Consider the following 14892-nt stretch of genomic DNA (forward strand, 5'->3'; position numbering starts at 1 on the left):
GCGCGTTTTCTGGCTCCTAACTTTTTTACCTGGCTCCTAGATTCCAAGCAAATTTGTCAACCCCTGATATACGGTGATCAGAAAAACATCTATTAGTGATGCTGGCGACAAGGGGTGAAAGGGTTAATTGGGGGGGGGGGGGGCGCGATCAAGGGGTTAAAAAAAAACGTTATTAGGGGGGGTTTGGGGGGTACCCTAGACCTAATGGGGCCTACTACTAACTGCCCTAACACTCATTAGTCACAAATGATACCAATGCAGTGAAAAATCTGATAACTGCAATTGGTGACACAATGACAGCAAGTGAAGGGGTTAACTGGGGGGGGGGGGTGATCGAGGGGGTTAAATCTGTACCTATGTGTACTGGTGTTGGTGCAACTCACTGTTAAACGTCCTCTCTCCTCTAACGGGAATCGATAAGACTCCACAAGGAGAGATGACATCACTTCCCCTGTGTTTAAACTTACACAGGCAGGGGAAGGATTTAATTTGTCAGGACCGATCAGCAGGTCCAGGCCATAAATCATTGGGCTGCTCCAAAAGCTAGCGGCTTGCTTTTGGGGCAGCCGAACCATAGCTCCCTGTGTCCATTCGGACGCGGAGCAGCTGTGGCCCGGCCCTGCCTCCGCTGCTCTCATGTATATTGCTGTATTCAGAGGTAAATATAAGGGGTGGGCTGCACCCTGAAGGTTTTTTGCCTTGGAGGTTGTGCATTGTTGGCTCACTAACCCTTTTCCTTCAATTTCCCTTCTAAATGTTTTTTTTTCTTTGTCTGAATTTCTCACTTCCTGTTCCTCCTCAGTAAGCTGTTCTAAATGACTTTCCACCGCTCGGATGATGGTGGAAAGCTTACTGAGGAGAAACAGGAAATGAGAAATTCAGATAAATGGAAAAAAAACCTTTAGAAGGGAAAAGGTAAGTGAACCAACAATGCACTAGCTCAGAGGGACCTATTTAGAAAATAAAAGACGAACCTTTATAACCCCTTTAATGCATAGAATGCATTAAGATAAAAAAAAATGCCCTTGGAACCACTTTAAAGGATTTCAAAAAAGTAACAGGCTTGCTGGCAGGCTTGATGGGCAGTAAAACTGTTATGCGGGGACATAAAAAAACAAAGACTGGATGGGTAATGCTAGTGACAGCCCATGTCATTTTTGATTTTGCCCATAGTTTCGCCTTAATTGTTTCGCCTTTAATAAAGTTTCACAGGAAAATGATCCTAATTATTAGTTTTACTTTTTATTTGTGTGTCATTTCCCTTGAAGACTAAAAAATAAACAAACTATAATTGTCTTTTCAGAACGGGAGGATTGTTCTCCCCCAAGAGGGGCAGCGGAAAAAATATACAGATATACACACCTCTCAGGTGAGATAAGTAGTAGTTTGGAGTTTGGATAACATGTAGACTTATGGGTATTAAATACTTTGTACTTATGGTGTTGTTTTATTCGTATATATAGGATCTTTCACCTGTTTACTCCCCAGCCAGAATGGATATTCACGGTCATCCTGTTGATGAGGCTTATCCACCAGATGGTGACCCATCCTACTTGTCATACAGTATATCTGATGATCCCCGACACAGTGACATCACAGTAAGTGCCTCCGTGCAAGTTTTCGATTTATTGTGACCATGACAACTAGGTTCCTTCACAGCATACATTCTTCTTTTTTCTAGTTAAAACCTTCTATGGGGTATTCGCAGACATTGGATCGACCTTACCGTGATGTTAGTGGCGGAGTTAATGCCTACACCACTGTTCCCCGCAATTACCATTTTCGAGGACCTGGAACAGAGCCAATGCAGATGGTTCTACCTCAACAGCATCCTGGCTACAGCAGCTTGTCCAGACCAAACAACCGCTACCATTCTGTTGAGCCCTATAGGGGTCCTGGTTATGGTGCTCAACCCCAAGTCAGAGGTGCTGGTTTTGGAGGCAGCCAGTCTGACCTGCTTTCAGCCAGGTATACATCTGAGGATGCTTATGGACTGGAGGAGGATCGTAGGAGCCTTGGTGGTTATATGGATGGGCCAGATTATTCCACTGCTGGACGGAGGGGTCCCAGTTCAACAGACCCACGTAGAAGATTAAGGTTAGTTGATCATCCTTTTCTTGTACAAACTTGGTCTGCTTTGACTTCATAGCTTGCGACCCAGGCCAGTGAGGAAAAGCCTAGTTGAAGTTTACTGTTAAATATATTGAGTCTGCAAAGATTTTGCTCCCTGCTAATTGTATCGGTCTTCCACTTAGAAGGGGACATGTATTACTGTTTCAGAGAGTCTGTTACTCTCACACACTGAGCAATGGCCCTCCTTTGCAAACAGCTTTCTGTGCTTTTGATGGTAAATTGTTTTCTATGTAAATTTTTGGTGCACAATTAACCACTTCAGCTCCAGAAGGCCCCCCATGACCAGGCCATCTTTTGCGATTCGGCACTGCGTTGCTTTAACTGACAATTGTGCGACGCTGTACCCAAATAAAATGTAAATCCTTTTTCCCCCACAGATAGAGCTTTCTTTTGGTGGTATTTGATCACCTCTGCGGTTCTTATTTTTTGCGCTATGAACAGACAGACTAACAATTTTGGGGAAATTTTATTTATTTTCATTTCTGCTATAAAGCATGCCCAATAAAAAAATGTAAAAGATCAAATTTCTTCATCCATTTAGGCCAATGTGTATTCTGCTACATGTAGCATATATTGATTGGTTTGCGCAAAAGTTATTGCGTCTACAAACTATGGGCTATATTTTATATCGCAATATTGTGGCAGACAAATCAGACGCCTCAGGCCTCGTACACACGACAGAGGAACTCGACGTGCCAAACACATCGAGTTCCTCGTCGAGTCCAGGGATGAAGCCGCCGAGGAGCTCGGCGGGCCACCTTCTCCCATAGAACAACGAGAAAATAGAGAACATGTTCTCTATTTTCTCGACGAGTTTCTCGGTAGAATCCGGCTCTGACCGAGTTTCTCGCTGAATTCGAGGCCTCACACTTTTGACAATTTTTGGGGACCAATGACACTAATACAGTGATATAAAATATGCTAACATCGGGGGCGATCAAAGTGTTAAATGTGTGCCTAGGGAGTGCTTACTCGCTGTGTGTGTGTGTGTGTGTGTGGGGGGGGGGTACTAAAGTCACACGACAAGTCACATAAGTGTGAGCGGAGCCTTAGGCTGCTTTAACACTGATCCGCTTTTTTTTTTTTACTTAAAAACGGAACAAACGCAAAAGAAGAATGCATCACTTTGCAGCTCTTTACACTGGTCAGTTGCGGTTCAGTTGCATTTAAAAAAACAAAAACGTATTTTCTTGCTCCTTTCTTTCCTTTTTCTGCCCTTTCCTTTTTTCACCCTTTTTTCCTATTTCTCTTTATCTTCTTTCACCTTAAAACAATGGTGTGTTATTTTTTGAAGTTCCCTCCTTGTAAACCTCTTTGATTCTGGGTAATTTTGTAATTGTTCCAATGTTGGTTCTCCTGTTTGATTTGATAAGTTTTGAAGGCTTTGTGCCTTCTCTCCGTCATGTACCTGGTGTCAGGATAATTGAAGCGCGTTATTTCTATTATTACATTGTAATATAGAATGAAATGGTTCAACTCGCCATAATGCAGAATCTGCCACCAGATGTGGATCGTCACTTGCAATGTTGCTTGACACCAGATGTGGGTTGTCACTGTAGTGGTGGCAGCACAGGCGTGAACATTAGTTCAGAGGCAGGCCTGGCGTAGTAGGTTTCAAGTGATGGCGAACAGCAGTAATGGGGGGCTGTCGGTGAGAGATGATCTCATCTCTCTGCTCCCCTGCCTCACCAAGGGCATCCCCTGTCGCCATTATTATTTGCACTGGTGATTAAGCCCTTGGCTGCTGCCATCAAACAGTGGATCTGGAAAGTACTTTGTATTTTTCCACTTTCCATTTTTTTTTTTTTTATGTTACAACCTTAATCCAAAATGGAATAAATTCCTTATTTCTTTATCGTACATCACGGGACACAGAGCGGCATTCATTACTATATGGGTTATATGGAGTACCTTCAGGTGTAGACACTGGCAATCTCAAACAGGAAATGCCCCTCCCTATATAACCCCCTCCCATAGGAGGAGTACCTCAGTTTTTACGCCAGTGTCTTAGGTGTTAGTCATGGTTTAGCTTGCCTCCGCATCCTTGGGATTAGGTGAGCTACCGGTTCTGTCCAAAAAAGCCTCAGCGCTAAAGTGGTCAGTAACCGGACCCCAAACCCTTGGGGTATAGCCCATAATGCTTTTCTTTTTAGAGAGCTGGATCCTGGGCCCAGAACTTAGAAACCTTTGGGTACCTAAAGTTTTCTGTTGCCAGGGTGCTATATGGGCCCAGGACAGTGGATCCTTCATAGGAACCCAGGGCCTGAAGGTCTAGACATCCCCACGGAGATGGGGGAAGATTGGGCCTCTTGCTTGGCAAAGTCCTGCGGCATGGAGCAGGTAAGTGAGGGGAAAACTTGCGGAACTTGGTTCTTAGCAGGTTTTTTTCTGGGGGGTCACAGGGGACATGCCTAAAGTTATGCACTGCATCTGGCAAACTAGTCACATATCATAAAGATAGGATGGCTCTCTATGTATTATTCCCCATAAGATGTGACCTCCCTTGTAGTGTTGGAAAAGCATTGAGTGGGGCCTGTGTTATATAAAAATATATGTGTGTGTCAGAGAGCTTTGCTTACCTGCAGGCCTCCAGGCGATGCTCCATTCAGTCTTCCTCCTCAGAGCCTGCAAGCAGGCAAAACGCTGACCTCCTCATGGTTCCAGGCTGCAGGCTGCAGTTTGCTGGAACAGAGAGGTCCCTTCCTCCCAAAATCCCCCCCCCCTCCCCCTGTCGGGAGGGGCATTTCCTGTTACTGTTTTTTCTGTTTACAAAAGTTTATTGAGCATATTGTAGTACAAGCATAGGTAAAAATATAAAGTACAGAAATTTTTCGGAGGTATACAAATATTAAAGCAACATGTGAACAATCTTGCATTGAATATTTCTGAGTACATTCAAAATGAATATGATAACGTTATTTCAGAGATTGAGGGAATATCACAACATCATTGGAAGCAACCACAGAGAACTACCAGTATGACCACTTATCCTCAAAGATGTGAAGGCTATCGTTAATTGTGTGAAATATTCTCTCCGAAAGCTTCAATAGCTCCATTCTATCAAGAACCTGTGACCATACCAATTCCTCAGACCTCCAGTTAAGGGCTATCATCCATTGCACTGAGCTACAAAGTGAGTGGAGGAGTCTGTTGCATGGGAGTGGGATATTTGGGGCATTACCATATAGGAGGCAGATTTGTGGTGTGAGGGCAATCTTGTGTTTGGAAGAGGTTTCCACTCTGTGAGCTGCTTCCAACCATATATGTGAGAGACGAGGGCAGCTCCAGAATGTGTGGAGTAAAGTACCGTCAGCTTGGCAGCCCCTGAAGCAGTTAGGGGATACTGAAGGGTAGAAGGAATGGATTTTGGATGGTGTGAGATACCACCTTGTAAATAGCTTTATGGGTGTTTCTCTAAAGGATACCGCTTTATTGCTTTTACGGAGGTTTTCTGACATGGAGTGCCAAGTGTCAGGCGAGAGGGTGAAATCTAATTCTGTTTCCCATTGGATCATGGGATGTGATTTTTCCGGGGCAGAGGTGTCATTAAGGTGATTATAGAGCTTAGAGATCATGCCTCTATCTCTGGATGTAGATTTACATATTCTCTCGAATATCGTGATATTAGGATTTGTGGAAAGTGAGAAGTGCGAGAGAAAAAAAGATTTGATTAGCAGATATCTTTCAGATTCTGAAGAGGGGAAGTTATAGTCCTTTTGGAAGGAATCAAATGATCTAAATGACCATTTAGACTGCAGCGAGCCTAGAGATGTTAGTCCCCTATCAGTCCAGGCGGAAAATAGATGATTGTTTGTATATGCAAGGGGTAGTCTGGGGTCACCTAAGAATGATGTGAGTGGAGAGACTTCTGAAGCCAGTGAAAAAATGTCTCTGGAGGTTTGCCAGAGTTTGAAGGCGTGAGCTACTATAATATTGCGTTTAATTAGGTCTCGGTAAAGAACATATTTGGACCAAAGAATTCCCTGAAGGTGTAACGGTTGTATGGATGAGGTCTCAAAGCTAATCCAGGGGATATTTTTATTTGGGGAGTACCATTGGGAAATCTGGGAGAGACGTGCGGCTAGGAAATATTTCCATAGGTTGGGAAGACCCAAACCACCCTTGGATTGAGATCTATATTGTAAAGCGTAGCTGTATCTCGGTTTTTTGTCTGCCCATATAAATTTGTTGATGCTTTTTTGTAGTGCTTCGAGTTTAGATTTAGGGACATTAATTGGTATGGTACGAAAGTAATATAATAATTTGGGGAGTATATTCATTTTAATTGCACAAACTTTGCCCAAAAATGAAATATGATATTTGGACCAGGTATTCAGGAGGGTGGTAATACGAGCGAACAAGGGGGTGTAGTTGGCCTTAAAGAGACCATTATGAAGTGGGGTGATGTTGACACCTAAATATTTGATTGAGGATGAAATCCATGTGAAGGGGAAATTGGTTTGGAGAAGAGTGAGTGAGTCTGGGGGGATGTTGATGGGTAGAGCGGAGCACTTGCTGAGATTGATTTTGAGTCCGGATACTTTGTGGAAGAGTTCTAGGACTTTAAGTAGTATGGGTAGGGAGGTATGGGGATTTGTAATATATATCAGAGCATCGTCCGCGTACAGACTAATTTTATATTCCTGATGCTCTTTAGAATAGCCCTTTATGTCTGGGTTTGCTCTAATAGCTTGGGCAAGTGGCTCCATTGCTAGGGCGAAGAGGAGCGGGGATAATGGGCAGCCCTGTCTTGTTCCTCTGCCCAAGGGGAAGAAGTCAGAGTTGATACCAGGTAAACGGATGCGTGTTTGTGGGGAGCTATAAAGAGCGTTAAACCCCTGCAAGAATGCTCCAGAGATTCCAAATCTGGGTAGTAAATAATTTAGGTAAGTCCAGCTGACGCTGTCGAACGCCTTGTGAATATCAAGGCTGAGGAGACATGTTTGGCGAGCATGAAGATTTGCATCCTGGATTATGTTGGTAACAAGCCTGATATTATCCGTGATCTGCCTATTGGGGATGAAACCTGATTGGTCTATGTGCACTAATGGGGAAATCACCCTAGCAAGTCTATCTGCCAGGATTCTGCCAAAGATCTTAAGATCATTATTTAGGACCGAAATTGGTCGAAAATTTTGGGGGAGTGAATGGTCCTTATTGGGTTTGGGGATAAGGGAAAGGTTGGCCAAAAGCATTTCCTTTGGGAAGGAGTTACCTTCTAGTATGTGATTGAATAGATTTTTTAAATGAGGGGCAAGAAGGGGGGCGTATTTTTTATAGTACAGGGAGGTGTAACCATCAGGGCCAGGCGCTGTAGAGGATTTAAGAGATTTAATGATAGATGTGATTTCCTCAACAGTACATGGGGAATTGAGAGAGTCTAAGCTTTCTTGTTCTAGGGAAGGGAGACTGAGGCTGTCGAGCCATGATTTCGCGGCTAAACCAGGGGGAGTGTTGGGATCTGACATAAGGTCCCTATAAAAGGAGGTGAATATTTCCATTACTTTTTGCGGGTGGGAGACTAAGTTACCATTATTGTTTCTAAGTTTATATGTGTGGGTGGGGTTACTGTCTTCTTTGAGTTTCCTTGCGAACATTGCTGAGTGAGAGTTACAATGTAGCATATATTTGGCTTTGGAAAATCTAAGCGATTTTTCTACATTGGCGGAGAGGAGTAAATCAAGGGATTTTCGTGTATCTTGTATTTGTTGAGTGATAATAGGATCAACTTTGTGATGTAGTTTAATGTATAGATGATGAAGTTCGTTGGTAAGACTCTTAATGTCTGTCTGTCTTTCCTTGTTTTTTGATGCTGCCAAGCTAATAATATGGCCTCGTAGGACCGCTTTATGGGCGACCCATATTGAGGTGGGTGGGGTTTCATCATTGATGTTGTCTGAGAAATAGTTTTCTATGTGTGTGGAAATAGTAGACTTACAAGAAGAGTTGGTTAGAAGGGAGTCATTGAGGCGCCAGTTGAATGGGGAGGGGGCTAAGCCAATATATGAGGTAGTGAAAGTACAGATATTATGATCTGACCATGGGCATGGGTGAATTTGAGCCTGTGTAGAATTAGCAAGGAGAATGGGGGTAGAGAATAGATAGTCAAGCCTGGCGTAACAGTCGTGCGGGTGTGAATAATGGGTATAGGCCTTGATACCAGTGTTATGAGCTCTCCAGGTGTCTAGTAGCTGTGTTTTGTTAATCAAACGATTAATGGTTTTAGAAAATGATTTCGTATGTGGGGATACATTGCTCCTATCGAGGAATGGGTGAGCAGCCAGATTAAAATCTCCACCTATCAATATGTGGGGTGAATGGTATCTATCTAGGGCCTCAAAAAAATTTAGAAAAAAGGATGTGTGTGTATCATTCGGGGCGTATACAGATGCTATGGTGATCTCCCTGTTATTAATAGTTCCCTTGAGTATGATAAATCTACTTTCAGGATCTCTAAATACGTGCTGTATATCAAAAATTATTGAGTTGCGAATAAAAATGGCGACGCCCCTAGTTTTGTTATTATATGTGGTAAAATATGTCTGATTGTAGGATTTATGAAAATATTTGGGGTGATTAGAGGATGCAAAGTGAGTTTCCTGGAGAAGAATAATGTCAGCCCCTAGTTTTTTGTATTGTTGAAAAGCCTTTTTGCGTTTGTTGGGGGAATTAAACCCATTAGTATTGTGTGAGAGAAATCTAAGACCCATGACTAAATTTAAAGTAGACTATCAGCAGAACCACAGATAAGAAAAGAATCTGCCTGTACAGAAATATTTCAGATTGTGTCAAGTGAACATAAATTGAATCATTCTCACTATTGGTGTGCCATAGGCAAAGTAAGCCCAAGAAGTGTTTATATGGAGATAATGTAATTGTTGCACATATTGGATTGTAGAAAGCAAAAATATATGATACATGTTGGTTGCGTATACCTATATGTGAGGAGGATCTAAAATTCTTATACTCTATGCTCGTAAGAAACACATTCAACTTTTTAAACGGAGCACTCGTGGTGCCATCCAGGAATATCATGATAGGTAGAAACCCATCTAACCTGGATGAATAAAATATCAATGAAGAAAAAAAATTATTAAACAAGAAAAACAATATGAAGGACATCAATAAAAAAAAGTCCTTTTCCCGCATCAGGCCTAGCCAGACCATCAGTAAGTCTAGGCGAGGACCGAGGCAGGGGTGGGGTCAATCCAGCGACGGTGGACGCACCCGGTCAAAGAAGGCAATTTAAACTGCAAAGAATCATCAAATTAGTGCATGCCTGATAGCAACGTAGAACAACAACATATAACATCATCAATGTTAAAGAACTTGGCTAGTCACGTAAACAACATCCTCCTGGTAATAGCATGAGATCAAATGACGGGTATGAACCCGTGGGCAACATCCCAGATTGATCAGCAGGGGGGGGGAGAGACACTTATGGAGCCCATGAAATGCGACACAGAGAGTGGGGATCACAACAGGAAGTCTAGGGAGTTCATCCTTTTACTGTAGAATCCAAATGCGGTATTAAATTCGGGCCAATTTGGGTGTTAGGGTATAGCAAAGCATCATACTGAAGGAGTGAGTACATGGCATGTGATAAGGATAATAGTGCAGATAATACCGACTTGAAGTGTCCAATACTTATTTATGGGAACAGGTAGTGTATCTCGATGAGCTGTAGAGGTAACTTCCCAGCCTAGATGTCTAGATGCCTCTGATAGGTAAAATGTAGATAGGGAAGAGAGTGCCATGACTTGAAGTGTTTCCTTATCATACCTAGCAGCTGGTAATATGCTTCGCTGAGCTTCAGTGAGCTGTGTCAGAGAGTTTCAAGTCCATATGTTGAGATTTAACTAGGTGATATCATATGTCGGCATAACCATGGGGGTTGAACATTTGTAAACCTGTGGAGTCTCACTCAGCCCAGCCCAATCCGCACAGAACCATCAATTCAATGCAGTCTGCATTCCATGCAGAGAGAGGTCGAATCCCAGGGGTAAACAATTTAGAAAGTACAGTCACACCTTTAAAACAGGTGGTGTGATAACATGAAGCATCCAATCAAAATAACATAGGCTAATTTTGATGGGGATTGAAGAGTCTCCTTTGATCTCTCTGGCTGCGCCTGTTGGAAGGAGTAGACCAAATAGGAGAGGGCCTTGGGGTGGAAGGGAGCCGTAGGTGAGGTTCAGGGGGCAAGAGGCCCAGCTTGATTAGGAGTTCCTTTCCTTCTATTATGTTATAAACTGTGTACGTGGAGCCGTTGTGGGGGATAGTTAGCTTGAAGGGGAATCCCCATCTGTACTTTATCCTGGCAGTCTGTAGGACCGAGGTAACCTCCTTCATCCTGCGTCTTCTGTCTAATGTAGCAGGGGAGATGTCTGGGTAGATTTGTATGCGTTTCCCTTCAAAGGAGATGTTGGGGGAATTCCTGGAGGCACGCATAATGTCCTCTTTTACAAGGAAGTCCTTCATGCACATAATGATGTCTCTAGGGGGATTTTCAGGGGGGGGTTTGGGGCGGAGGGCTCTGTGTATCCTATCGCAGGCAAATGCAGAAAGCTGCTTTTCTGGTAGGAGACTATGAAATAGTTTGGACACTGCTGGTAATAAATCTATAGTAGATTCTGGAATGCCACGTATTCTTATGTTCTGGCGGCGATTGCGATTGTCCAAATCCTCGACCTGGGCCTGCATGAACGCAAAGTTATCAGCTAAATTTTCAAAGTCCTTTCTCAGGTCATTATGAGCCAGGGAGAGCTCATCATGCTTAGTCTCTAGGAGATCCGTGCGGCTCCCTATGCTGGCTATCTCATGGGATAGTGCAGCGGTGGATTTGTGTACCTCTCTCTCAATTTTATCCACAAGCTTATCAAAAATGTGTGAGAGACTCTCATCTAGGTCGGCCTTAGAGAGAGGGGAGTTGTACTCACGGTTTTCCAAACTTTTGGGAGGCTGTGAGACGAGTTCATCATCTCCCCACACGCTGCTGCCGGCGCCATTTTGGGATTTCTTCACTGATCTTTGCTCCATGTCCAGGAGGAAGTATGTCAGCGAATGCTGCTGGTTTCGTTTTTTTTTCTTTTGGTTGCCAGGCATGCACCCCGCTTTCCCACAGGGGTGCTGATGGTTTTTTTCCTGAAACGAGGTTTGTGGCCCTGGGGAAACGGCTTCTGGATGACCGGGTGTGGCGGAGCAGTGACTAGGCACGTCCCATCAGCGTCGCGCCGCGCATGCGCCCCCTCCTGTTACTGTTTTTTCAAGCCTAGAAATAGGCTGTTTCTTTTCCATCTCATAGTTTTTCTTTGCAATACTACTCAGGGGGACAGAATGTTTTTTCTTTCCTGGATTTGAAACAAAAACGAAAAAAAAAAAAAAAAAAAAAGTCATCTAGGGGAGAGGAAGCATTTTTTTATCCCCCAAACAGGTGTTTGGACAATTAACTTTTATAGTTCCAAATACCAATAGGTAGCAGGTGTACCTCGGTATTGTACCATGGTATGCCGCTGTTTTCCCTACAGGGAGCCTTGGGGCCATCGGGATCTGGGGCTGGAGCTGACGCGGGTCAGTCCAACCCTAAGATGGTCACGGAGGAGGTATTACTCACCTCTTTAAAAGAGATGCAGAAAGCATGGGAAAAATGAGAGCCGCAGCTATGCGGGGCAGTAAGCGGAATAGATCTCCGTCGCCCGAGCGCGGACCCTCAGAAGAGGAGGTCCTTTCCTCAGGGGAATTGGACGACCTCTTGGACAAGGACCAAGTAGGTTCAGGGATCGAAGACCCGGATACAGAGGAGTCTGGGGCAGTCTCCCTGAGGGAGAGCTGGTGGATTCAAGGATTGTCGGACTTGGTCCATAGGGCATTCAACTTGCCAGTACCAGATCTCCAGGTATCGACTGTTTCAGCTTTGGGCTCACTGAGGGCGCCTCAAAGCAATGCTGTTTCCGATCCATCCTCTATTAGAGGGAATTTTGTTCCAAGATTGGAACAAGCCAGATAAGATCTTCTTACCACCTAAAAGGTTCTCTGTCCTATATCCTATGGAAGAAAATTTTTCCAAAGGATGGGCTACTCCTGCAGTGGACGCAGCCATCTCATGTGTTAACAGATCGTTAACATGCCCTGTAGAAAACATACAGGTGTTCAAGGATCCAGTTGATAAGCGCTTGGAAGCACTACTTAAGAACTCCTTCACTACTGCAGGGGCAGTAGTACAGCCAGCTGTGGCTGCGATTGGGGTCGCTCAAGCATTATCGGATCAATTTAAGCAGATGCTTAAACTTATTCCGGCCCAGCAGGCAGAAAAATTTTCGGATGTCCCTAAGGCCATATGTTTTACGGTAGACGCAATCAAGGATTCTATCCAGCAAGCGTCACGTTTATCGTTATCCCTTATCCATATGAGAAGACTCTTATGGTTAAAAAGCTGGGAGGCTGAGCCCCCATGCAAGAAGCTCCTGGTAGGGTTCCCCTTCCATGGAGGACGACTCTTCGGAGAAGACCTAGATAAATACATTCAGACCATTTCAAACGGCAAGAGTACTCTCTTGCCAACTAAGAAGAAGGTTCAGGGACCTGCGTTTAAACGACAGTATTCCCCTGGGCAGGGGCCCTCTAATGCCAAGCAGTATCGACGGCCTCCTGCAAAAGCAAACTTCGGCTTCAACAGCAGATCACAAGGACATGCTGTTAGAGGCAAAAGGCAGTGGTTTCGCAAACCAGCAAAACCAGCCCCCAAGCCAACCTTATGAAGGGGCGCCCCCACCCACGAAGGTGGGGGGAAGGCTGCGACTCTTTTCAGAGATTTGGGAAGCCAGCATTCCCGACGAGTGGGTACGGTCTTCCGTGGCCACAGGCTACAAATTAGATTTCCTAAGGTTTCCTCCTCCTCATTTCCAGAAGTCGAGGATCCCAAACGATCCGGAAAAGGGAGCCGCATTAAGATCGGCATTAGATCATCTACTTTCCCAGGAATTAATAGTAGAGGTACCAGTCCTGGAACAGGGGCTGGGTTTCTACTCCAACCTATTCATCATCCCAAAATCCAATGGAGATGTCAGGCCAATTTTGGACCTAAAGATGGTAAATGCATATCTAAAGATCCGCTCATTTCGGATGGAATCCGTGCGGTCAGCAGCTGCCACACTCCAGAAGGACGACTTCATGGCGTCCATAGACATAAAGGATGCCTACCTTCATGTTCCAATTTATCAGCCACATCAAAGATATCTACGCTTCATGGTGGCTTCGCGTCACTTCCAATTCGTGGCGCTTCCCTTCGGGTTGGCTACGGCCCCCCGGGTGTTCACGAAGGTCCTAGCTCCAATCCTAGCCAAACTAAGGATCCAAGGGGTCACGATCCTAGCATACCTGGACGACCTCGTCTCCCGGCTTGGAGCGAGCAGTGGCCCTCACGGTCCAATACCTCGAGAGGTTCGGCTGGGTCCTAAATCGAGAAAAGTCAGCTTTCCAGCCCACAAAGCAGTTGGAATATCTCGGCATGAGATTAGACACAGAACAACAAGGAGTGTTCCTACCTCTGAGGAAGGTAAAAGCCATCAAGGAATTAATCCTACTGGTTCTAAGCAAGAAAGAACCGACTATTCGCCTATGTATGAGGTTACTAGGCAAGATGGTGGCCACATTCGAGGCGGTACCATACGCCCAGAGCCACACTCGCATCCTACAGGCAGCCATCCTGTCAGCATGGAGCAGAAGGCCACAGGCCTTGGATATCCCGTTGCCGCTCTCATCAAGAGTCCGACAAAGTCTGTGTTGGTGGTTAGACCCTCAGAATCTACTGAAGGGGAGGTCTTTCAGCCCAGTGGCTTGGAAGATAGTGACCACAGACGCCAGCCTGACGGGCTGGGGAGCAATTTTGGATGGTTGCACTCGCCAAGGTACTTGGGCAAAGCCAGAGAAGCAGTTGCCCATCAACATCTTGGAGCTCAGAGCTGCTCGACTAGCCCTCAGGGCTTGGACGTCAAAATTGCAGGGGTTCCCGGTGAGAATTCAATCAGACAATGCCACGGCCGTGGCATACATAAATCACCAAGGGGGAACCAGGAGTCAAGCCGCTCAGAGAGAGGTGAGCTTGATTCTTCTATGGGCAGAGGCTCATGTGCCCTGCATATCGGCAATATTCATTCCAGGAGTGGACAACTTTCAGGCGGACTTCTTAAGCCGCCAGACTCTATGGCCGGGGGAATGGTCTCTGCATCCACTAGTCTTTCAAGCACTCTGCCAAAGATGGGGAGTGCCGGACGTGGATATCATGGCATCGAGACTCAACAAGAAACTAGACAGGTTCATGTCCCGCTCAAGGGATCCGATGGCCTGCGGAACCGATGCGTTGGTTTGCCCTTGGCATCAGTTCAAACTTTATGCGTTTCCCCCGCTCCAGTTACTACCCCGCCTGCTGCGCAGGATCCGGGTGGAGCACATACCAGTCATCCTGGTAGCTCCAGCATGGCCCAGAAGAGCATGGTACTCACTAATCTTAAGGATGGTAGTGGGAGACCCGTGGACTCTTCCTCTACGGTCAGACCTGCTATCGCAAGGTCCGATCCTCCACCCTGCCTTACGGCATCTAAATTTGACGGCCTGGAAGCTGAATCCCTGATTCTCAGGGGTAGAGGTCTGTCTCAGAAAGTAATCTCTACCCTAATCAGAGCCAGGAAACCGGTCTCTAGGGTGATTTATTACAGGGTCTGGAAGGCCTATGTAGGCTGGTGTGAGTCCAAGCGATGGCTT

General features: G+C 45.2%; 1 protein-coding gene across 4 annotated transcripts in view; it reads left to right on the forward strand.

The window, feature by feature from the left end:
- LOC120909128 (catenin delta-1-like) overlaps nucleotides 1-14892 on the forward strand; it is a 144520-nt gene that overhangs the window by 35583 nt on the left and 94045 nt on the right. For all 4 annotated transcript variants that reach the window (XM_040320795.1, XM_040320792.1, XM_040320793.1 and 1 more), the window contains exons 3-5: nucleotides 1304-1369; nucleotides 1464-1598; nucleotides 1682-2097. In XM_040320795.1, coding sequence (XP_040176729.1) covers nucleotides 1304-1369; nucleotides 1464-1598; nucleotides 1682-2097 — 617 coding nt within the window. The remainder of the gene's footprint in view (nucleotides 1-1303; nucleotides 1370-1463; nucleotides 1599-1681; nucleotides 2098-14892) is intronic.

Source organism: Rana temporaria, chromosome 8 (assembly GCF_905171775.1).
Source record: "Rana temporaria chromosome 8, aRanTem1.1, whole genome shotgun sequence".
Taxonomy (NCBI): Eukaryota; Metazoa; Chordata; class Amphibia; order Anura; family Ranidae; genus Rana; species Rana temporaria.